Here is a 26,437-nt window from a genome sequence, read left to right on the forward strand (position 1 = left end):
TCAAAACGTGCATGCACTGCCAGACAGCCAAGGTGCAGCGGCACACCAAAGCTCTGCCGCAGCAGTTCCACCCCACCCACCGGTGTTTCGACCACATTCATGTGGATATCGTGGGCCCCCTGCCAGTGTCGCGCGGAGCATGGCACCTCCTCATATCGTGGACCGGTTCACCAGATGGCCAGAGGCAATCCTGCTCGCCAACACCACCTCCGAATCTTGCGCCCGGGCACTGAACGCCACCTGGGTACCCCGCTTTGGTGTAGCGGCCCACATTACCTCCGACAGAGGTGTCCAGTTCACCTCCGGCCTGTGGTCAGCTATGGCCAGCCTTTTGGGGACACAGCTGCACCACACAACTGCCTACCACCCACAGTCGAACAGCTTGATGGAGCATTTCCACCGTCATCTGAAGTCGGCTCTCGTGGCCTGCCTGAAAGGGCCTAACTGGGTGGACGAGCTTCCCTGGGTCCTGCTCGGCATTCGCACGGCGCCCAAAGACGATCTGCACACCTCCTCGGCCGAGTTGGTATACGGTGCACCCCTGGTCGTCCCCGGGGAGTTCATACCAGCCCCAAGGGGGCACGAGGAAGAACCCGCAGCAGTCCTGGGCAGACTACGCGAGAGGCTCGGCAACCTGGCCCCCATACACACTTCACAGCATGAGCAGAACCCGACCTGCATACCCAAAGACCTGCAGAACTGTAAGTTTGTGTTTGTACGAAGGGGCGGGCATCGGCCACCGCTGCAACGGCCCTATGAGGGGCCATTTACGGTGATCAGGAACAACGGGTCCACGTTCCTGCTGGACGTTGGAGGGAGAGAGGAGGTTTTCACAGTGGACCGACTCAAACCGGCCCATGTGGACGTAGCGCAACCGGTCAAGTTTCCGGCACCGCGGCGCAGAGGCCGACCTCCCAAACAGGGTTCGGCCCAGACTGTGGACATTGGGGAGGTGTATCGCCAGTTCTGGGGGGGGTTATGTGGCGACCCACTTCCTAGTGCACTCGAACCGGCTCACAAATAGCCAGCACCCCGGCATAAAGGCCAGTCCCAAAAGGGCGCCGTCTGCTTCACCAGTAAGGGAAAAGCCGGCGCGGGACTGTGAATACGTGCCCCCTAAAGCATCCGCGCGCAGGACAGGACTGTGAATACGTGCCCCCTACAGCATCCGCGCCCGGGGAGGGCGGGATAAGGAAGGCTTTAAAGCGAGGCCGCAAAGTTCGAATAAAATCTTTCTGTAACTGCAGTTTACCGACTCTGTGTCGTTATTTCAGTGTTGCGTGTAGCACACCGCTACAGTTAGCTTACCTTTATATTTATTCTTTTCTTCCCTTATTGCTTTTTTAGTTGCCTTCTCTTGGCTTTTAAAGTTTTCCACTAATTTTTGCTATATTATATGCCACTTGTTTTGCTTTTATGCTGTCTTTGACTTCCCTGGTCAGCCATGGTTGTCTCACCCTCCCTTTAGAAAATTTCTTCTTTGGGATGAATCTATCCTGCACTTTCTGACTTGTTGTCATAAACTCCAGCCATTGTCATTCTGCCCTTATTGTTGCTAGAGTCCCCTTCTAATGAACTTTGGCTAGCTCCTCTCTCATGCCTCTAACCCACTGTAATGTGGATACATCTGATTTTAGCTTCTTCCTCTCAGTCTGTAGGATGAGTTCTATCATAGTACGATCATTGCTTCCTAAGGGTTCCTTTCCTTAAACTCACAAATCAAATCTGGTTCATTACACAACACCCAGTCCAGAATTGCCTTTTCCCTAGTGGGTTCAAACACAAGCTGCTCTAAAAAGCCAGTTCCTATGCATTCTTCAAATTCCCTTTTGGGATCTAAAATCAGCACCAACCTGATTTTCCCAATCATATTGAAGTCACCCATCCTTCGTGTAACACTGTCATTTTTATATGTATTTTCTATCTCCCACTGTAATTTCTATCTCCCACATCCTGGTTACTGCTCAGAAACCTATATACAGGCAGCCCCCACTTTTCGAACATTTGCCTTACGACAACTCACTGTTACGAAAGACCTACATTAGTACCAGTTTTCGCTAACCAAACAGAATTTTCGCTTTTACAAAAAAAAAGGACGCCCACTTTATACGTGCGTTTACCCCAAGAAAGACTACAATGACCGTGAAGCCTTGTGTTGGCAGTTGTTTGCGCATGCATATACGTGCGTATGCGTGTACGTGCCGATTTTTTTCCGCCAAATCGATTTCGGCTCATTGTCTTCCCGAGTTTTATAAGTGAAACTACACTGTACTTACAATATTTCTACTTTATTTATCATATCATTCTTGCTTTTACTATATGTTAGTGTTATTTTAGGTTTTATGTGTTATTTGTTTTGATTTGGTGGGTTTTTTTTGGGTCTGGGAACGCTCAAAAATTTTTTCCATATAAATTAATGATAATTGCTTCTCCGATTTAAAAAATTTCGGATTACAAACTGTTTCATAGGAACGCTCTACCTTTGGATTGCAGGGGAAACCTATATATATACCCTATCACTGCCTTTTAACTCTTGCAGTTCCTTAGCTCTATACATAAGGATTCTACATCTTTCAATCTCATGTCACCTCTTTCTTTCTTTTTCAATCTTTTTATTATTGTTATTAATATCAACAAAATAAAATTGATACATAGATAAAGGGATTACAAACATACACATTTCAACTGAACATGAAAGAATACATAAGCAATGATTACAGTATAAATGAGTATTCCCAAATCATGGACGATACAATATACAAATAAACAAGGCAAACCTAGGTATATCATAATATACATTAAAAAAACAGAAAAAAGAAAAAGAAAAAAAATTATGCAAAAAAACTAATCTAATAACTAATAAGGCAAAAAAAAACAAGAAAAAAGAGAAAAAGAAAAAATGGAAAAAAAGGGCTGTTTATAATATCTCACAAAAATACAAAATCATCAGTGTCGTCAACTCCGATCCTCTCAACATATATAAAATCGAAACTGGAAAAACAAATAGGCTTGGAACAGGGTCATATTGCATCATATGAAAATATTGAATAAATGGTCTCCATATCTTTTCAAATTTAATAGAAGTATCAAATACAACACTTCTAATTTTTTCTAAATTTAGACATAACAGAGTTTGAGAAAACCAATGAAATATGGTAGGAGGATTAATTTCTTTCCAATTCAACAAAATAGATCTTCTAGCCATTAATGTAAGAAATGCAATCATTCGACAAGCGGAAGAGGATAAATGGAGTGAGTCCATCATTGGTAAACCAAAAATTGCAGTAATAGGATGAGGTTGTAAATCAATGTTTAATACTGCAGAAATAATATCAAAAATATCTTTCCAATATTTTTTCAAAAGTGGACATGACCAGAACATATGAGTTAAAGACACTATCTCAGAATGACATCTGTCACAAATAGGATTTATTTAGAAATTAAAACGAGCCAATTTATCTTTGGACATATGAGCCCTGTGCACAACTTTAAACTGTATTAATGAATGTTTAGCACATATAGATGATGTATTAACTAATTGAAGAATTTTATCCCAATTCTCAATAGGGATAGTAAGGTTAAGTTCTCTTTCCCAATAATTTTTAGTCTTATAAAAGGGTTCTGAATGTATCTTCATAATTATATTGTAAAGTTTTGATATTAGCCCTTTCTGAAAAGGATTTAGTTCAAACAAATTCTCCAAAATACCAGAAGACACAAAATTTGGAAAAGTAGGAAGTACAGTATTTAAGAAATTCCTAATCTGTAAATATCTAAAAAAATGAAATCTAGGCAAATTATATTTATTAGATAATTGCTCAAAAGACATAAAACAATTATCCAAAAATAAATCGGAAAATTGTAATAATCCTTTAGTCTTCCAAGCTGAATAAGCTTGGTCTATAATAGAAGGATAAAAAAGGCAATTGGATACAATAGGAATATTTAAAACAAACTGAGTCAACCCAAAAAATTTCCGAAATTGAAACCATATACGTAAAGTATGTTTAACTATCGGGTTGTCAATTTGTTTCGGCAATTTAGAAAGAGCAAAGGGAAGAGAAGTCCCTAAAATGGAACCCAATGCAAACCCTTGTACAGATTTAATTTCCAGGTTCACCCAATGAGGGCTAAAAGATATATCCCAATCCTTTAACCAACATATCAAATATCGGATATTAACTGCCCAATAATAAAATCTAAAATTAGGCAATGCCAATCCACCTTCCTTCCTTCCTTGCCTTCTGTAAATATATTTTATCTAACCTAGGATTTTTATTCTGCCATATATATGAGGAAATTTTTGAATCAACATTAGCAAAAAAAAGATTTCGGAATAAAAATTGGTGCCGCTTGAAATATATATAAAAACTTGGGTAAAATAACCATCTTAATAGCATTAATCCGACCTATCAGAGATAAAGATAGTGGTGACCATTTAGTAAACAAACATTTAATTTGATTAGTTAAGGGTAAAAAATTAACCTTAAATAAGTCTTTATAGTTTTTTGTGATTTTAATCCCTAAGTAAATAAGAGTCATTAACTAATTTAAAAGGTAAATTTCCATAAATTGGAACCTGTCTATTTAAAGGAAACAATTCACTCTTATTAAGATTTAATTTATACCCGGAAAAATCACTAAATTGAGCCACAATGATAAAACTGCAGGAATGGATTTCTCAGGATCAGAAATAAATAATAATAAATCATCTGCATATAATGATAACTTATGTATATCTGTTCCACGATTAATGCCAAAAATGTTCAGTGATTCTCTGATAGCAATTGTCAAGGGTTCTAAAGCAATATCAAATAATAATGGACTAAGAGGACAGCCTTGTCTAGTACCCCGAAATAAACGAGAAAAGGGAGATCTTAGATTGTTAGTAAGCACCAAGGCTACTGGAGTATGATATATCAGTTTAAACCAGGAAATGAGTGTCGGACTAAAATTAAACTTCTCAAGCACAGTAAATAAGTATGGCCATTCAACTCTATCAAATGCTTTCTCCGCATCTAATGAAATAACACATTCTGAAGTGCCATGTGAAGGAGTATAAACAATATTCAATAATCTCCTAACATTGAAAAAAGAATAGCGATTTTTAATAAAACCGGTTTGATCTTCCGATATAATTTGGGGTAATACCTTCTTCAGCCTGGATGCCAGTAACTTGGAAAAGATCTTGGAATCTACATTCAATAAAGATATTGGTCTATAGGATACACAGTCAGTAGGGTCTTTATCTTTCTTCAATATTAAAGAAATGGAAGCTCTATAAAAAGATTGTGGCAGATTGCCCAATCTAATTGCTTCTTCAAAAACCCCGCATAACCAAGGAGAAAGAGTAGCGGAAAAACATTTTAAAAATTCTACTGTATACCCATCTGGACCTGGTGCTTTCCCAGAATTCACAGAGGAAATAACCCCTTTAATTTCTGCATCCGTAATAGGCGTTTCTAACATTGAAAGATCATCTGATGATAATTTTGGAAAATTCAATTTCCCAAGAAAATCACACATGGTATTACGATCATGAGGGAATTCGGAATGATACAGGGAGGTATAAAAATCTTGAAATGATTTATTTATCTCATCATGGTTAACTGTCAGATCCCCATTCTGCTGACGGATCTTAGTATTTTGACATTTAACCAAAGCATTCTTCAATTGACTAGCTAACAGTTTACCCGATTTATCACTATGTATATAAAAATCAGATCTGGTTTTCATTAATTGATTTTCAATCGAAGATGTAAGTAATAAACTATGTTCCCTTTGATGTTCCTTTGTTTGTAAAGCTCCTTGCTAGGAGTGATCAAATATTTCTGGTCAATCTCTTTAATTTTATCAACCAATAAAAGAGTTTCCTTCTTAATGCGTTTTCTCAGACCAACAGAGTAGGAGATAATCTGTCCACATATATATGCTTTAAAAGTGTCCCAAAGTGTTCCGCAAGAAATATCATCCGTGGAACTAATTGAAAAGAAGAAATCGATCTGTTCCTTCATAAATTTAATAAAATCCGGATCTTGCAGTAAGGTAGAATCAAATCGCCATTGTCTAGCACTAGAAGCTGTATCCGTAAATTTAATAGAAAGTTTTAATGGAGCATGGTCAGAGATGGCTATAATATCATAATTACAACCAATTACCGATGGAATAAAACAAAAGTCAATAAAAAATAATTGGTTCTTGAGTAGAAATGATAAACATGTGAGAAAAATGAAAACTCTTTGTCCTTAGAATGCCGAAATCTCCAAATATCAAAAATTCCATTATCAGTCAAAAAAGAGTTAATACAAGTGGCTGACTTATTAGGTAAAGTCTGAGTAGATATAGATTTGTCCATCAAAGGATTTAAACAACAATTAAAGTCACCACCCATTATTAACTTATATTCATTTAGATTAGGTAGAGAAGTAAATAAGGACTTAAAAAATCGGGATAATCCACATTTGGAGCATAAACATTAACAATAGCAACCTTTTTGTTAAAAAGTAAGCCAGTAATTAACAAAAATCTACCATTCAGATTCGAAAAGATATCATGTTGGACAAATGCAATAGAGGAGTCAATAAAAATTGAAACTCCCTTTACTTTGGCATTCGAATTCGAATGATACTGTTGACCTCTCCAAAAACTAAAAAAGCGATAATTGCCCTCTTTCCTCACATGAGTTTCTTGTACAAAAATAATATGAGCATTAAGTCTTTGGAATACTTTGAAAATCTTTTTCCGTTTAATCGGATGGTTTAGGCCATTAGTATTCCAAGAGACAAAATTAATGGTCTGAGCCATATTTCTGAAATCAACCCTTTGGTATATAAAGCGTTAACCAAATTATGAACTCATGCACTCGGAAGAGGAACAAAAATAAGGGGCGGACCCAGAAGTGACGACATCACGGACATTTTTGTAGTTTAAAATCAGCCCAAATGAAAAAACTAAAAACTGATATAAGAAACATAAGATTTAGAAAAAGACCTCCCACCCCTCCACCCAAGAGGAAAAAAAAGACCACCCCAGCCAGGGGATAGGCTGGGAAAAAGGAAGGATGAAACTAAATCTACCCCCATATCAGAAGATAACTCCATATATAAAGGATAAAAAAAAGATCCACCCAAACTCTAAAGAAATACTAATCACTATACTAAAACCAAACTTCTTAATATAATTGGTCTTAAAAAAAACAAAATCTAATCACTAGTAACTCTTGTAACTTATAAATCGGGTTAAAAACCCAAACAAACCAAAAAAAAAATTAAACTGTGATAAGAAATGCATTATAGGAAGAAGGCGAGAGAAAAAAAATGGCAAAATAAAAAAAAGCAAAAATATTTTAGAGAAGAAATCGCCATCTTAGTAAAAAAAAAATTCACCTTCGAAGGATTAATAATAATAACCAAAGATAAAGTATAGTGGTTGAAGTAAGTAAAATAATAAGACCAGTACGTCGAAAAAAAAACTTTAACTAGAGTATAAAGTATAGAGTAAACCTACACCAATAGCCAGAAACAAAATCTGGTTTTGGAAATAAAAACCATCTTGCACGATCAAAATCACTCATTTATTAGAGATGAGAATCTGTAGCAGTAGGGAACTTCTCATTCAGAAAGCTTCTTGCTTCAGATGTAGAAAGAAAAACACGCCGTGGTGCATTCGGAGGCGATATTCTGAGCTTCGCAGGGTATAAGAGCACAGGTTTTAGATTTTTCTCATAACATTCAGACATCAGAGGTTTAAGAAGAAGCCTTCCCTTCATTACCTCTGGACTAAAATCCTCTACTAATCAAAAATTGTGATCTTGAAATTTGACCATCCCTACACGCCGAGCCACACGAATAAGTTGCTCTTTAAGATGCACATAGTGAAATCGGACAATTACAACCGGTGGTTTAGCTGAAGCACTTGGTGATCGACGCATAATTCTGTGAGCGCGATCCAGTAACGGAGGACTGTCTGGGAATACAGAAGGGAACGCATCCTTTAAAAGTTGAGCAAAGTACTTCGAGGGGTCCCCTTGTTCAATACCTTCCGGGAGACCAATTATGCATAGGTTCTGTCTTCTGGACTGATTCTCAAAGTCGACACTCTTGGCTTTAGTGTTTCCACTTGTTTAATCATCGAAAGTAAGTTCTGCTCCAGTTTTTCAATTATCAAGTCTCGCTTCCGAGCGTCCTCTTGCAGAGTTGCGATTAGAACTTGCTGCTGGTTAACTACTGAATCCGTCTTATCCATATAATCTTGAAAAGCCTTTATATCTTGTTTAAAAATTTGTCATTGTTCTTCAAATTTTTAATTTAAAACCTCCAATAACATTTCATAAGTCAATTCAGTGCGCTTAGGATCAGTCTGCTTCTTCTCCCCGTTCCCGTTAGGATTCTTCCCAGGTTCTCACCCTTTAGATCTAAGAGCCATTTCTGTATTCATTTCTTCAAAAATTCACAATAAACTCTTAAAGCTAAGTCCAAAAAAGTAGCAAGAATCTTTTGGTGTAGGTAAAAATAAGTTAAATAAGGGTGATCTTAGGTTAAAAAAAGTAAAGGTTATGGAGCGAATCTGAAACAGAGCTCACTCCATGAGCGTCTCCTGCTGTCCTCCCATGTCACCTCTAAGGATTTGACTTCATTTTTTTACCAATAGAGCCACCTCCTCTGTGTATCTATCTGTCTTTTAGATACAATGTGTATCCTTAGATGTTCAGCCCCAATTATGACCTTCTTCAGCCATGACTCAGTGCTGCTCACAGCATCGTACCTACAAGTTTGCAACTGTGCTACAAGATCAACTACCTAATTCTTCCATATGCTGTTTGCTCATTCTCCTGTATGGGCTGAAGCTCATCCAGCTGCAGCACACATCTTTATGTCTGTTTCCAACTTTCTTTCCCGTCTATTTTGTGTCATCAGTGAACATTCATGCATCAATTACTGAGGCAAAAGAACAGATCGTAATGTAAGTATTAAGGAAAATTGGACAACGGAAGGTACACGGTCAAAGAGCAACAACATCACCAAATGATAGCAGGCAAAATAGATTACTTTTGTTCCTACAAGTCACTAAATCAAGTCTCATTATCTTTCAGCAAATAGCATTTATTTAACTGCCCCAATACCCCAAACATTTTGTAGCATTTTTTAAAAAATATTCATCAAATCTGACTGAGCATCTGAAAGTTGTTTGGGAATCCTAATTTAAAAGTTATGTTAAAAGAACAGCTTGTAATGTAGATATTAAGGGATATTGATGAAGGGTCTTGGCCTGATCCTTCGACTGTTTGTTCCTTTCCATAGATGCTGCCTGACCTGTTGTTTTTCTACAGTATGTGGTAAATGTGAAAAACAACTGTTTTTATATGAAAATAGGAGAAATACTTTTTAGGTAGCAATTTTAGGCTTCCTTGGTTTTTAGGCAAGAAAGAGCTGGAGGTACAATCTTCTACTTTACATCTAGAAATATGCCTGCATGTAGTGTCAACAAAATCATTTATGTTGTATAGTATTTAAAAGGAACAGATACACAATCTATTTAAATACAGGCCAGCTGTATTTTTCTATGGAACAATATTTTCTCTTCCCTAGATTGTGCTGCATAGCCATAAACTGCTGGAAAAAAATTATGATTCCAACACATTACAATACTTAAACACCAAACAATAATTTTGTATAAAACTTCTTTCAAATTTTAGAACTAAAATAAAAATTGAAACAGGACTATGAATATATCATGCTATTCTATCAACTACAACACTCTCAATTTTTAATTCATATATCAATACAAACCAATTGAGATTACCTGTGATGAGGGCATCAGGCCTCGACTGTTCCTTCCTCCAGGCAGGCACAAACACAGTAATATCTTTATGGGCCCTTTCCAAAAACCAGTCCACTGCTAATTTAATCCCTCGACAGGAGAATACTTCTTTATTGCCATGACTGCAAGAAACAAAAACCAATCTTAAATCGGTATATTAGATTATCATTCTGAATTAACACTCCACTAAATGATGTGAAAGATTAATACCAGAAAGATGAATTAATAAAAGAAATTGACACAAGGGAGCCTCATGTCCAGAATCTTGAGCACCAGAAGAGATAAATAAAGAAATTATTGATAAAACAGTAAGCTTCATTATTAAATTTAGTTTTAAAACATGATAACAGGATTAAGTAACACACAAAAATGCTTGTGGAATGCAGCAGGCCAGGCAGCATCTATAGGAAGAAGCACTGTTGATGTTTCGGGCCGAGATCCTTCGTCGATGTTTCGGCCCGAAACTTTGACAGTGCTTCTTCCTATAGATGCTGCCTGGCCTGCTGCGTTCCATCAGCATTTTTGTGTGTTGCTTGAATTTCCAGCATCTGCAGATTTCCTCGTGTAACAGAATTAAGTAACTGGTGGGAAGTTGATTTTTCAAAATAGGGGAAGGTAAACAAGTCTAAAAATCATATGTTAGTGAAGAGGTGGTGAATATTATTTGGCTCATGACTCCTTTGCAAGTCTTGTTAGCTGCTTTAATCTCTTTTACAATAGTTATTTTTTCAATTATATTTTTTAACAATATTTCTGAAAAACAAGCAGAAAAGATCTTCTTTTAGCCTTATTAACATTACTCATCAATTTGCAGCATCATCTTTTTCACTTGCTGACAGTTGTTGGAACCACCTACGCATTGTGTCCATACTTTACTTAATACTACCAACCTGCCAAAGTATTACATTACCCATGAATGATTCCCTTGATTGAGATCCCCAAGAATCATCAAATAAATTATAACTTCCACCCTCCTTTCTCTGTATTCCTAAAATATCCTATTAAAATTAAAATCCATGAAGTTTTGTCAAAGTCAATCATGAGTGATTTGTGTTGGGTTGGGGTGAGGACATTGATCTTTGCAATATGCTGTTCTAGCCCCATTGCAGTTCATGCCTTGCTATCCAATGTGAAAGTATGACATACCCAATTACATTGGTCCTCTGGACCCAGTTGATCTTGTGTGCTATGTCTTGTCTGGTAAATTATGACCCACTGTGTCTACTTTCTCAAAAAACTTCATTATTATCAAGTGAAAAAGTAAACTGAGTGGCTGTCCTTTCCTGACAGAAAATTTCTGATATCACTTGAGCAAATTAGCTTTGTTATGATTAATATACAGTGGTGCTAAAAAGTTGGTGTATTTTCTCTATTTCTGCATAAATAACCTAAAATGTGATCAGATCATCATGCAAGTCCTAAAACTAGTTAAAGAGAACCCAATTAAATAAACAACACAAAATACATTATACTTATTTATTTAATTATTTTGAAAAATGTTCCAATATCTCAGGTATTTGATGGAAAAGGTATGTGAACCTCTGGGGTAATGCCTTGTACAAAAGCTATTTGGAGTCAGGTGTTCTAATCGATGAGATGAGATTGGAGGTATAGGTTGTAGAGATGCCCTGCCCTATAAAAAATACACAAAAGTCAGGTCACTGATAGAGCCGACTCTTCTCAAGAAAGATCTGTTTATGTGCACCATGCCTCAATCAAAACAGCTTCCAGACAGACGACCTTAGAAGAAGAAATGTAGAGATGCATAAAGCTGGAAAAGGCCACACAAGCATTTCTAAAGACCTGAGTGTTCATCAATCCACAGTAAGAGAAATTGTCTACAAATGGAGGAAACTCAGTACCCTTGCTACTCTCCCTAGGAGCAGACATCCTGCAAGGATCACACCAACAGCAGAATTTGAAATGCTCTACTTTTCGTGATTTTTATTAACAACCTGGATGTGGGGGTAGAAGGGTGGGTTGGCAAGTTTGCAGACGACACAAAGATTGGCGGTGTTGTGGATAGTGTAGAGGATTGTCGATGATTGCAGAGAGACATTAATAGGATGCAGGAGTGGGCTGAGAAGTGGCAGATGGAGTTCAACCCGGAGAAGTGTGAGGTGGTACACTTTGGAAGGACAACCTCCAAGGCAGAGTACAAAGTTACTGGCAGGATACTTGGTAGTGTGGAGGAGCAGAGGGATCTGGGGGTATATGTCCACAGATCCCTGAAAGTTGCTTCACAGGTAGATAGGGTAGTTAAGAACGCTTATGGGGTGTTAGCTTTAAGTCGAGGGATAGAGTTTAAGAGTAACGAGGTAATGATGCAGCTCTATAAAACTCTGATTAGGCTACACTTGGAATACTGTGTCTAGTTCTGGTCGCCTCACTAAAGGAAGGATGTGGAAGCTTTGGAAAGGGTACAGAGGAGATTTACCAGGATGCTGCCTGGTTTAGAGAGTATGCATTATGATCAGAGATTAAGGGAGCTAGGGCTTTACTCTTTGGAGAGAAGGAGGATAAGAGGGGACATGATAGAGGTATGCAAGGTATTAAGAGGAATATATAGAGTGGACAGCCAGCGCCTCTTTCCCAGGGCACCACTGCTCAATACAAGAGGACATGGCTTTAACGTAAGGGGTGGGAAGTTCAAGGGGGATATTAGAGGAAGGTTTTTTAACTCAGAGAGTGGGTCGTGCGTGGAATGCACTGCCTGAGTCAGTGATGGAGGAAGATACACTAGTGAAATTTAAGAGACTACTAGACAGGTATATGGAGGAATTTAAGGTGGGGGATTAAATGGGAGGCCGGGTTTAAGTAGCACAACATTGTGGGCTGAAGGGCCTGTACTGCGTTGTACTATTCTATGTTCTATGTTCTAATCTCTAAAACTTGATAATGTCTCTGTTCACGTGTCCACTGTAAGTAAAACACTGAACAAGAATGGTGTTCATGAAGGACACCACAGAGGAAACCACTGCTCTTCCAAAAAAAACCTTTGCTGCACACCTCAAGTTTGCAAAAGACCACCTGAATGTTCTACAGCACTTCTGGGACAATGTTCTGTGGACATATGAGACAAAAGTTGAACTTTTTGACAGAAATGCACATTGCTATGTTTGGAGGAAAAAGGGCACTGCAGACCAACACTAAAACCTCATCTCAACCGTGAAACATAGTGGTTTGGGGTTGCTTTGCTGCCTCAGGGCCTGGACAGCTTGCAATCATTGATGGAAGAATGAATTCAAAATTGTCTGAAGATAGTTTACAGAATGTTAGGGTAGCAGTCCATCAGCTGAAACTTAATAAAAGTTGGATAATGCAATAAGACAATGATCTGAAAGAAAAGAGTAAATTGTAGCGGTGTGCTACATGCAGCGCTGAAATAACGACACGGAGTCGGTAAACTGCAGTTAAAGAAGATTTTATTCGAACTTCGCGGCTTCGCTTTAAAGCCTCCCTGATCCCGCCCTCCCCAGGCGCGGATGCTGTAGGAGGCATGTATTCACAGTCCCGCGCGAGCTTTTCCCTTTGTTAGTGAAGCAGACCTGGCGCCCTTTTGGGACTGGCCTTTATGCCAGCGCGCTGGCTATTTGTGAGCTGGTTCATGTGCGCTAGGAAGTGGGTGCCACATAACCCCCTCCCCCCCAGAACCAGCGATACACAGTCTGGGCTGGACCTTGTTTGGGAGGTCGGCCCATGCACCGCGGTGCTGGGAACTCGACCGGTTGCGCCACGTCCACATGGGCCGGTTTGAGGCGGTCCACCGTGAAAACCTCCACCCTCTCCCCAACGTCCAGCACGAACGTGGACCCGTTGTCCCTGATCACCGTAAACAGCCCCTTGTAGGGCCGTTGCAGCGGTGGACGATGCCCGCCCCTTCGTACAAACACAAACTTATAGTTCTGCAGGTCTTTGGGTACGCAGGTTGGGTTCTGCCCATGCTGTGAAATGGGTATGGGGGCCAGGTTGCCGAGCCTCTAGCGTAGTCTGCCCAGGACTGCTGCAGGTTCTTCGTCATGCCCTCTTGGGGCTGGTATAAACTCCCCGGGGACGACCAGGGGTGCGCCGTACACCAACTCGGCTGACGAGGTCTGCAGATCGTCTTTGGGCGCCGTGCAGATGCCAAGTAGGACCCAGGGAAGCTCATCCACCCAGTTAGCTCCTCGCAGGCGGGCCATGAGAGCCAACTTTAGGTGATGGTGGAAATGCTCCACCAGGCCATTCGACTGTGGGTGGTAGGCAGTTGTGTGGTGCAGCTGTGTCCCCAAAAGGCTGGCCATAGCTGACCACAGGCTGGAGGTGAACTGGGCATCTCTGTCGGAGGTAATGTGGGCCGGTACACCAAAGCGGGACACCCAGGTGGTGATCATTGCCTGGGTGCAAGATTCGGAGGTGGTGTCGGTGAGCGGGATCGCCTCTGGCCATCTGATGAACCGGTCCACGATAGTGAGGAGGTGCCGCCCTCTGCGCGACACTGGCAGGGGGCCCCTGATATCCACATGAATGTGGTCGAAACGTCGGTGGGTGTGGTGGAACTGCTGCGGCAGAGCTTTGGTGTGTCGCTGCAACTTGGCCGTCTGGCAGTGCATGCACGTTTTGGCCCATTCACTGACCTGCTTGCGGAGACCGTGCCAAACGAACCTGCTGGAGACCATCCCGACGGTTGTCCTGATGGAGGGGTGCGCTAAGTTATGAATGGAGTTGAAACCACGGCGCCGCCAGTTTGCCGGGACAACGGGACGGGGTTGGCTGGTGGTAACGTCACAGAGTAGGGTCCTCTCACCTGGGCCTACGGGGAGGTCCTGGAGCTGCAAACCGGAGACTGCGGTTCTGTAACTAGGGATCTCCTCGTCTGTCTGTTGTGCCTCTGCCAGCACCTCAGAGTCTACCCTTTGGGAAAGGGCATGAATGGTAGGGCGAGAGAGTGCGTCCGCCACGACATTGCCCTTACCCGAGACGTGCCTGACATCTGTTGTGTATTCAGAGATGTAGGACAGATGGCGCCGCTGGCGGGACAACCAGGGGTCGGACACCTTCGTGAACGTAAAGTTAAGCGGCTTGTGGTTCGTGAACGCGGTGAAGGGCCTACCTTTCAAGAAGTACCCGAAACGCCAGATTGCCAGGTATAGCGCCAACAGTTCCCGGTCGAACGCACTGTATTTGAGCTCGGGCAGTCGCAGGTGTTTGCTGAAAAACGCCAGGGGTTGCCAGCGACCTGCAATGAGTTGCTCCAGTACCCCACCGACTGCCGTGTTAGATGCGTCCACTGTGAGGGCGGTAGAGACGTCCATTCTGGGGTGCACTAGCATCGCGGCGGACAAGGCTTCTTTCGTTTTAATGAAAACGGCGGCAGACTCCTCGTCCCAGGTAATGTTCTTGCCTGGACCCGACATCAGGGCGAACAGGGAGCGCATGATTCGGGCAGTTGAAGGGAGGAAGCGGTGGTAGAAATTGACCATACCCACGAATTCCTGAAGGCCTTTGATTGTGGTGGGTCAGGGAAAATGTCGGACTACGTCTACCTTAGTGGGCAAAGGGGTTGCCCACTCTTTAGTAATCCTGTGGGCCAGGAAGTTGATGGTGTCAAGCCCGAACTGGCATTTGGCCGGGTTGATTGTTAAACCGCATTCACTCAGTCGGGCGTAGAGTTGACGGAGGTGGGACAGATGCTCCTGACGACTGCTGCTTGCTATGAGGATGTCGTCCAAATAGATGAAAACCAAGTCCAGGTCGCGTCCCATCGCGTCCATTAACCTCTGGAACGTCTGTGCGGCATTCTTCAGGCTGAACAGCATGTGGAGGAACTCGAAAAGGCCGAACGGGGTGATGAGTGCCGTTTTGGGGACGTCGTCTGGATGCATCAGGATTTGATGGTACCCTCGGACGAGGTCTACCTTGGAGAAGATCTGTGCGCCATGCAGGTTTGCTGCAAAATTCTGAATGTGCGGCACAGGGTAGTGGGTCCGGTGTTGTAGCCTCGTTCAGCCTGCAGTAGTTGCCACATGGTCTCCAGCCCCCCATCGCTTTGGGCACCATGTGCAGGGGGAAGGCCCATGGGCTGTCGGACCTACGTATGATCCCCAATTCCTCCATCCTCTTGAACTCCTCCTTCGCCAGTCGGAGCTTGTCCGGGGGAAGCCTTCGAGCACGAGCGTGGAGGGGTGGTCCCTGGTCAGGATGTGGTACTGTACGCCGTGTCGGGGCACGGCTGCCGTGAACTGCGGTGCCAGAACCGATGGGAAATCCACCAGGACCCTGGTGAAGTTGCTGTCGGACAGCGTGATGGAGTCGAGGTGAGGGGCTGGCAACTGGGCTTCACCCAGGGAGAACGTCTGAAAGGTCTCGGTGTGGACCAGTCTCTTCCTGGGCAGGTCGACCAGTAGGCTGTGAGCCTTCAAAAAATCCGCACCCAGAAGCAGTTGGGCTACGGCGGCCAGTATGAAGTCCCACGTGATCCGGCTGGAGCCGAACTCTAGCTGCACCGTATGGGTGCCGTAGGTCCTTACCGTGCTGCCGTTCACGGCCCTCGGGGGGGACCCGGTGCCCTGTTGTGGGTGTCGTAACTCGTTGGAGGTAAGATGCTGATCTCGGCACTGGTGTTGACCAAAAAACGGCGTCCCGACCACTTGTCCCACACATACAGGAGGCTATCCCGATGGCCAGCCACCGTAGCCATCAGCAGCGGCTGGCCCTGGCATTTCCCAGGAACTTGCAGGGCAGGCTACAGCGCCCCACCGCCGGTGGTAGAAGCACCATTGTTCGTTGGGCTCCCCACCCCTGCCTCTGGGGTTAGCAGGCTCTGTGGCTGGGCCGGGTCTGGTTTGCTGCTGGGAGAGTGGCATGGTGATCTGCGCGATAGACGCCCCACTCACCTTCTTGGCGTTCCATAGCAAGTCCACCCGGGCTGCCACCTTCCAGGGTTCGCTGAAATCCGTGTCAGACAGCAGCAGGCGTATGTCCTCGGGCATCTGCTCCAGGAATGCCTGCTCAAACATGAGGGAGGGCTTCTGTCCTCCGGCCACAGACAACATCTCATTCATTAAAGCCGATGGAGGTCTGTCTCCCAAACCATCCAGGTGCAGTAAACAGGCAGCCCGCTCGCGCCATGAGAGTCCGAAAGTCCTTATGAGCAGGGCTTTGAATTCCGTGTACTTGCCGTCCGCTGGGGGAGACTGTACGAACTCCTCAACCTGGGCTGCTGTGTCCTGGTCGAGGGAGCTCACCACGTAGTAGTAACATGTATCCTCTGAGGTTATCTGCCGAATGTGGAATTGGGCTTCTGCTTGCTGGAACCACAGGTGAGGTCGCAGCATCCAGAAGCTTGGGAGTTTCAATGAAACTGCATGAACAGATGCGGCGTCGTTCATCTCCGGTCCAAATATCGCTTGGACCATCGGGGTCACCAATTGCAGCAGTATGCTACACGCAGCGCTGAAATAACGACACGGAGTCGGTAAACTGCAGTTAAAGAAGATTTTATTCGAACTTCGCAGCTTTGCTTTAAAGTCTCTAATGCTTATGCCTTTATCACACCTCAGGCAGCTTATTCCAGTCACTCACCACTCTCTGTGTAAAAGAACTTGCCCCTCACATCTCTTTGAATTTAACTCCTCTCACCTTAATTGCATGCCTTAATTAACAGCACTCTTAAGGAACTTGCCCATAACAGTGTACTATCTCTTTGCATTTGACCTACCAAAATGCAACACTTTACATTTGGCCAGGTTAAACTCCATTGGCCTTTTCTCCACCCATACCTGCAACTCATCTATATCCTGCTGTATTGTTTGCCACCGATATTAGTATCTTTTGCAAACTTACATCCTATCTACATTTTCATCCAGGTCATTTATATACATCACAAAACAGCAGAGGCTTCAGATTGCTGCAGACCATCACTAATCATAGATCTGCAGCTGAAATAAGTCCCTTCAATCACTACTCTTAGTCTTCTATGGGTAAGCCAGATCTGAACTCAATCAGCCAATTCGCCATAGATCCCATGCATCTTAATTTTCTGAATAAGCATCTCATGAGGGATCTGGGCAAATATCCTAAAATCTGTGTTAACAACATCCACAGCTCTACTATCTTCATCAATCACTCTCATCAACTTGTCAAAAAATTCAATCAATTTAGTACTGCATGACTTGCCCCACAAAAAGCCATGCTGGCTCTCCCTAATTAGGCTATGGTTTTCCAAATGTTCATAAGTTCTATCCCTAAGAATTCTCTCCAGTAACATCCCTACCACTGTTGTGAAACTCACCTGTCTATAGTTTTTCCAGGATTATTCCTGGTTCCCTTCTTGAATAATGGAACAACATTAGCTACTGGCCAGTCCTCCAAAACCTGGCCTGTGGCTAGAGAGGACATGAAGAAGATATTGCTCAAGGTCTCAGTAATCTCTGCTCTCACCTCTCTGAATAACCTGGGGTATATCCCATCAAGTCCTGGTGACTTATTCACCTTAATGCTCTGAAAAAGAGTCCCAACACTCGCTCCTCCTTTACCTCAAATTGCCCTAGTATATCAATATGTTTAGCACTGATCTCTTAACCTCCACAACCTTCTCCTTGATAACTGCTGATATAAAGTGTTTGCTACAGCTTCACCCACATCATTTGCATCCAAGCAAATATTACTCCCTTTATCCTTCAGTGGTGGTCCTACTCTCTCTCTAGTTACCCCAAATAATTGCCACATTTCCACTGCACATTTTCCTGAGAACATCAGTTTCCCATTTTTTCTCCCAAATTCCTACCTAATAGCTTCATAATTAGCCTCCCCAAATTACACACTTTCCCATACTGCCTGCTCCTATCCTTGCTAAGGCTATGGGTTTAGGGAACACTTGCATGTGGTTCTGGATAGGTTTGTCCCATTGAGAAGGGACAAAATTAATACGAGTGATAGAATATTTCATGATGAACTTTACATACGTAAAGTTTAGGAAGCAATAATCACATAGGCCTTTTGTGAGTTACAAGGTAGATATTAAAGAGCTTAAGAATGGACTTAAGAAGGGGGCATGAGAAAATCCTTGCGAGTAGGATTAATGAAAACCCCAAGGTATTCTACACATATGTGAAGAACAGGAGGATGACTAGAGTAAGGGAACAACTCTTAAGGGATAAAAGAGGAAATGTGTGCCTGGAGTCAGAGGAAGCCTTTATTAAATACTTTGCTTCAGTATTCACCACTGAGACAGACCCTGATGTATGTGAGGTCAGCTTGGACAAGCTAATGAGTTGAAACATGTCGAGGTTAAGGGAGAGGATGTGTTAAAACTTTTGAAAAACATTAGCATAGGTGTCCTTGGGGCAAGACAGGATATATTTTAGTTCACTATAGGAGGAAAGGGAAGAGATTACAGTAGTATTGGTGATGATCTTTGTGTCCTCACTAATCACAGGAGTAGTATCAGAAGACTGGAGAGTGTAATTCCCTTGTTCAAGAAAGGTAACAGGGATAAACCTGGGAATTATAGACCAGTGAATCTTACTGTGGGAAAACTACTGGAGAGGATTCTAAGAGACAGGATCTATGAACATTTGGAGAAGCATGGTCTGATTAGAGGTAGTTAGCATGGCTTTGTGAAGGGCAGGTCATGTCCCACAAACTTGACTGACTATTTTGAGGAAGTAACAAAACAAATTGATGAAGGTAGAGTGGTGGATGTGGCATATATGGATTTTATTTTGTTTTATTTAGCACAGTCACAGGCTCTTCTGGCCAAAGGAACCTGAGCCGTCCAGTTATACTCATGTGACTGATTAACCTACTAATCCATACATCTAGTGAAATGTGGGAGGAAACCAGAGCACCTGAAGGAAAACCACACAGTCATGGGAAGAACATATAAATCTCTTACAGACAGCAGTGGTTTTGAGCTCCGGTTGGTGATGCTTTAATACTATTATGTTAACTGCTATATAATAAAGGCATTTGACAAGGTTCCTATGATGAGCTCATTTAGAAAGTCAAGAGGCATAGGATCCAGGTAAACCTGGCTACATGGATTTGAACTGACTTGCCTACAGAAAGCAGAATGTAGTAGTAAACGGATTCTACCTGGAGGTTATTGACTAGTGGGTCTTCTGCAGGGATCTGTTCTGGGACCCCTGCTCTTAGTGATTTTTACAAATGACCTAGATGATGAAGTGGAAGGGTAGGTTAGTAAGTTTTTAGATGGCATGAACTTGGCGGTGTTATAGAGTAGAAAGGTGTTGTACTGTATTAACGGTGTTATAACGGGACACTGTTGTAGATTACATGGATGAGGAATGGGGCTGAGAAGTGGCAGGTGGAATGCAAGCCAGTAAAGTATTAAGTGATACACTTTTTAAGGCTGATCTTGAAAGTAGAATTCAAGGTTAATGGAAGGATTCTTAACAATGTGGAGGAAGAGGGATCTTGTGGCCTAAGTCCACAAACCCTTCAAAGTTGATGCCCAGGTTGATAGGGTGATTAAGAAGGTGTGTTAGCCTTCATTAGTCAGGGCATTGAATTCAAGAGCTGTGATATAATGTTGTAGCTCTATACAATTTAGGTTAGATTACAATCGAAGTACGGTGTTCAGTTCTGGTCACCTCATTACAGGAAGGATGTGGAAGCTTTAGAAAGGGTGCAGTGAAGATTTACCATGATACTATCTGGATTAGAGAACATGTGTTATGAGGAAATATTGAGCACAAGGCTTTTCTCTTTGGAGAGGAGGTTCAGAGATGACTAGGTAGAGGATTGTTTGCTTGCTTGTTTGTTTATTTAGCTATTTATGTATGTATGTACAGTATGTGCATATTTATTTATTTAGAGATGCAAATAAATGATCTTTTATTTGTATCTCTAAATAAATATATTGGCCCTTCTGTCCCAATCAGCTGCACTACCCAGAAACCCACCTACTTAACCCTAACCTAATCACAGGACAATTTACAATGGCTAGTTAACCTACCAACCAGTACGTCTTTGAAATATAGGAAACTGGAGCATCCAGGGAAAACCCACACACTCATGGGAAGAACATACAAACTTCTTACAGAGGATACAGTAAATGAACTCCAAACTCCAATGCCCCCCAAGCTATAATAGCGTCATGTTAATAAAACTATAGATAGAATGAACAGCCAATGTCTTTTTCCCAGGACAGCAAAGATAAATACAAGAGGACATACTTTTCAGGTGCCTGGAGAAACATGTAGGGGTGAGGTTAGGGGTAGGCTTTTATATTGCACAGAGAGAGGCAAGTGCACGGACACCAGGCTGGGACTTGTGGTAGAAGTTGATACATCGGGGACATTTAATAGATTCTTAGATAGGCACATGGATGAAAGAAAAATGGAGGACTATGTTGGAGAGAAGGCTAAAGTTGATCATGAAGTACGTTAAAGAGTTGGCAGAACAATATGGGCCAAAGGGCCTGCATTGTGCTGTACTGTTCTATATTCTCCAAAACAGCCTGAGGGAGAGAGCTCAGGAGGCTTGGGGGGGGGGGGGGGGGAGTGAGAACTTGGGGGGAGGGTTTGAGAGCTTGAGGGAGAGAATTTGAGGAAGAGTGTATGTGAGAGTTTGAGAGAGATAGATAATGTATGAGAGAGAGAGAGAGAGAGAGAAATTGAGAGGTGGGGGTATGGAAAGGAAAACAATTTTCTGCACTCACCTCATTGCCACGTTACTGCCATCAATTACTATAGGTTTTAGATTATTCCCATCATCCACCACATCTTCTACAGGAGAATCAGATCGTTGAGAATCTGTTGAAGTTGTATCTCGTAGGTTTATAGTTCCAGGAGTACTTTTGCCACAGGAGGCATCAGAATTAATTTTGTTCCCCAGTTTAACAAGTTCACCTAGTATGTCATTAGGCAAGGCATCAGGTCCTAACTTGTTCAAGACCAACTGCAGTTGTTCCTCTGAATATCCCAGTTTCAGTGCAAATTCCATTTTGGTTTTGTAAACTTTGTCTTCATCTGTAATCCTTAAGTCATCCTTTGGTTTTGGTTCAGTATCAATTTTAAAGTCTTGCAGAAGCTCATTGCATTTCAGTAGTTTTGATTCCATACTAGGTGACTGACAAAACTGTTTCATATTAGAACTAGTCTCCAACATGGCAATTCCTAACTGCTCCAATTCACTGTCTGAACCAGAGCTGTCTGTATCTTGCACTTCCCATTCTTTAAAATGCTCTGTATTGGAATATCCTTTATCCATTGCCATTTTATCCACTACTGACCAAGATGTAATCACGTTTAGTGGGTTGTTAGTGTTTTCCACATTGAGATGTAGAAGTCTAAGAACTGTGCTGTTCTCAGTCACTGAGTGATCTTTCAAGCCCATTAATTTGTTGCGTGTATGGAGAGTCAATCCTGGAGCTGTGTGTGTTTGGACACACAACAGGTTGTGCTTCTAAAAGTGAAAAAAGCCATAAATAAATAAATTTGTCAAATTGAGACCAATTTCCTACATCAATTGCTTCATACTCTTACTGTAATTTGTAGAAAGCCAAGGAATTGAAATTTTACACATTGTAATTGTGGATGTGTACCAACCATTGGGTAGAAAATTAGAATATTTCCCTTGCATCTAGTTTACATCAGCAATGAGCTGTGCTATCACAAATATGATTACATTTTACGGGAACTATAAATATATTGAAACTTCAGTTTATATCCAGTGATATTCTGACAACATTTCTGTCACTATTTAGTCTATGAAAACTGTAATTAAAATGATTTGTCCAGATATGATTCTTCTTTGTAAGTTGCATTGTTAAAATCATCACAGACTAATGAGGCTTCCGGTTTGGACTGCCTGTGCAGTTTGTGAAAACTACCTTGTTACCATCCAAATCAGGGTTTCTCAACTAGGGTTCTGTCAGAGGTTGCTAGGGGTTCTGCAAGAGATTGTGATTTAAAAAATAAACATTGTTTTTTGAACTTGGTACAAAGCGTGATACTTGCACTTGCAGTGGTGTGCAGTGACTGAGCAGCTCCGTTAGCAATTTTGTTGGAGGTCTTTCACGCCAGTATGGCAGTGCGCAGTAGGACCATGTTCATTCGGGTGAGTCCTTGCTCAGTTTTTTTATGTGAGATGGGGAGACTGTTGATAACTGGTGAGCGCTGTATTGCACAGAGGGTTGACTGATGCTTGTGTTGTGAGGTTTTCATATTTTTTGTTGTTTTCTCATTTAGTTATTATTATGCCATTCTTATTGTGCAGCAATGGACACAAAAAAAATGTCTGACTTTACAATGAAAGCTACTTATCAATAGATTTTCCATGGACTGGTGATCATTCCACTGTTCCACTGGGCCTAGTCTGTGACAAACAACCTACAACTGTAGCAATGGCTTCAGCTAAATTGAAAAGACACTGAACTACAAATCACAGCCATGTGACACGTAAAAGTGCTAATTATTTTAAACAGCTATTGGAATCTCAAAACGAACCGAGTAAAACTTTTGTTAATAAAGTCATTCAGTAAAGGAGTTCAGGAAGCAAGTTATTTAATAGCAGAAATTATTACCCCGAGAAGGAAAAGTCATACAGTTGGTGAGAAGCTAATAATGCCAGCATGTAAAATTACAGTGGGCAAAATGCTAGGACAAGATGCAGTACAAGAAATTGAAAAAGTTTCACTCTTAAACAGTATGAAAAGTTGACGTATTGATGACATGTCACATGATGCTGAAGAGGTTTTGTGTGATAAACTGAAAAACACCAGCCTCCCTATCCAGGTTGGTGAGTAAAGATTTCACCAATAAATGTCATGTTGTAGTATTTGAAAGGTTTGTAAATGATGGTGAAATTGAAGAAAACTTTTTTTGTTGTAAAGAGCTGCTCGAAAAAAGCCAAGATACATTTCATATTTTGTCTTCATATCTGGAAACAAAAGGTCTGTCTTGGAGGAACTGTGTTGTCATCTGTACTGATGGTGCCCCATCAATGGTTGGCTCCATGAGAGGTTCTGATTTTCTTGTAAAAATAATCCTGACATTGTCACAACACACTGCTTCAACACTGCAAATAAAATTTCACGTTGTAAATAGCATTAATTAAAATCTATTTTATTTGAATAAAATTTACTGAGCTTAGCTTTTGAAAAATTAAATCCTATTTTGGCAAAAGCCAGTTATCTAACAGAAAATTATTATGTTTGCCATATGAGATTTAAAAATTTATGAAAAGGAAAGAAAGAGATTAATTTCAAGAAAAGTAAGCTAAGCTTAGCTTCACCACACCTTGTTCCAATTCCAACCTCACTCGTTCCGAATGCTCTGCTCTCCACTCCCTCCACACCAATCCCAACCTTATTATAAAACCCGCTGTTAAGGGGGGGGCGCTGTTGTAGTCTGGCAAACTGACCTCTACCTTGCCGAGGCACAGCAACAACTCGCTGATACCGCCTCTTATTTACCCCTTGATCATGACCCTACCAAGGATCACCAAGCCATTGTCTCCCACACCATCACCAACCTTATCAGGTCTGGGGATCTCCCATCCACTACTACCAACCTCATAGTTCTCAAACCCTGCACTTCCCATTTCTACCTCCTACCCAAGATCCATAAACCTGCCTGTCCAGGTAGACCCATTGTCTCAGCTTGGTTCTGCCCAACCGAACTCATTTCTGCATACTTCGACACTGTTTTATCCCCCCTTGTTCAATCACCTCCCACCTATGTTCGTGACACTTCTCACGCTTTGAATTTTTTCCAATGATTTTAAGTTCCCTGGCCCCACTGCCTTATTTTCACCATGGATGTCCAGTCCCTATATACCTCCATCCCCCGCCAGGAAGATCTCAAAGCTCTCCGCCTCTTTTTGGATTCCAGACCTAACCAGTTCACCAGTTTCCCTCTACTACCACTCTCCTCCATCTAGCGGAATTAGTCCTTACTCTTAATAATTTCTTTTGGCTCCTCTCACTTCCTCCAAACCAAAGGTGTAGCCATGGGCACCCATATGGGTCCCAGCTAGGCCTGCTTTTTTGTTGGCTTTGTGGAACAGACCACGTACCAAGGAGACTGTTGACTTCATTAACTTTGCCTCTGACTTTCACCCTGCCCTCAAATTTTACCTGGTCCATTTTCGACACCTCTCTCCCCTTTCTTGATCTTTCTGTCTCTATCTCTGGAGACAGCTTATCTACTGATATCTACTATAAGCCTATAGACTCTCACAGCTACCTGGACTATTCTTCTTCCCACCCTGTCTTTTGCAAAAATGTCACCCCCTTCTCGCAATTCCTCCGTCTCCACCGCATCTGCTCTAAGGATGAAGCTTTTCATTCCAGGACGAAGGAGATGTCTTCCTTTTTTAAAGAAAGGGGCTTCCCTTCCTCCACCATCAACTCGGCTCTCAAACACATCTCTCCCATTTCATGCACATCTGCTCTCACCCCATCCTCCCGCCACCCCATTAGGGAAAGGACTGGGTCACATAAATGAATCACATAATGGGATAACAGTAGCAACCATGAGTTGTAGTATTATGCATCTTCAATTCACCTTCTCAAAAAAAACTTTACATTTAAAAAACAGGAAAACTCATGATTAAAATCCAACTTTTTAAAAGAATAATGTTTCTTATCAACAAGAGATAACTTTTTGAAAGTCTAAAGTCACTGGATGACCTGAATCAAGAATATCAAGGATTTGATGACAAATTTTGTGAAATCATTTGGCATTTCAGTGTATTTAAATCAAGATTTCCAATAAGAAATTTACTTGAAATGCAAGCACACATCTTCCACAAGAACAAACTAATTATGTACACTTTAATGTGCCTACTTTTTAAGGAATGCCTAAATTCGGAGTCCCCCAACAGATTACCCAGAAGTTGGTTACAGCACAATACAGTTGAGAATCCTTCCTACCCATCCCACAATCCCTTTAACCAACTACCATCAGGAAAGAGGTACAGGAGCATCAGGACTAGAATTGCCACACTGGTTAACAGCTTCTTCCTGCAGGCTGTGATATTAATGAATACCCTGCCACCACTGAGAATTTGTCACTAGGACAGCGAGGTGTTTACTATTTACCTGTGCTGTGCACTATATGTATTCTAAATTATATTTTATTAAGTTATTTGTTATACTATTTTGTTTATGTGCTATGTGCTATATATGTATTGTGGGTGCACTGTGGTCCAGAGAAATGTTTCATTTAGTTGAACATATGTATAGTCAGATGACAATAAACTTGAATTCTGAGATGAGCCTGTAATATTTTAAGATGTGTTATTCAAATATGAGACACATAAAGTTAAGATAAAGATTAGCTTTGTTTGTCACATGCACATCAAATCATCCAGTAGAATTCATCATTTGTGTAAATGATCAGAGTAGGGATATGCTGGGGTCAACCTCCAAGTTTTGCCATACTTCCAATGTAGTATTTACACAAATATCTAATCTTAACTCATACATCTTTTTAGTGGGCTACAATAATTGCAAGAAGTCATCAACTGGTGAGTCTGCATGAGGTTTAAAAAGAGCTTGTGGCCTTTTGGAACATTTCAGTAAGCTACAATCATCATTATCTTTTCGGCACTCAGCAGAAGCCAATAAAAAGAAGTGAGGTGTAAGCAGAGCAGTCGTGTGAATGGG

The 26,437-nt window shown here is 41.7% G+C and overlaps 1 protein-coding gene across 2 annotated transcripts in view; it reads right to left on the reverse strand.

Moving 5' to 3' along the window:
* The window catches only part of LOC132391288 (probable ribonuclease ZC3H12C), a 114,994-nt gene that overhangs the window by 27,747 nt on the left and 60,810 nt on the right, over positions 1-26,437 (reverse strand). Inside the window, exons 2-3 of one of the 2 annotated variants that reach the window (XM_059964255.1) lie at positions 21,485-22,230; positions 9,802-9,941 (exon numbers count right to left, since the gene is read on the reverse strand). In XM_059964255.1, coding sequence (XP_059820238.1) covers positions 9,802-9,941; positions 21,485-22,161 — 817 coding nt within the window. In that variant the 5' untranslated portion in view covers positions 22,162-22,230. The remainder of the gene's footprint in view (positions 1-9,801; positions 9,942-21,484; positions 22,231-26,437) is intronic. The other variant, XM_059964256.1, reaches the window with a different exon arrangement.

The sequence above is a fragment of the Hypanus sabinus genome, chromosome 3 (genome assembly GCF_030144855.1).
Source record: "Hypanus sabinus isolate sHypSab1 chromosome 3, sHypSab1.hap1, whole genome shotgun sequence".
In the NCBI taxonomy this organism is placed as follows: domain Eukaryota; kingdom Metazoa; phylum Chordata; class Chondrichthyes; order Myliobatiformes; family Dasyatidae; genus Hypanus; species Hypanus sabinus.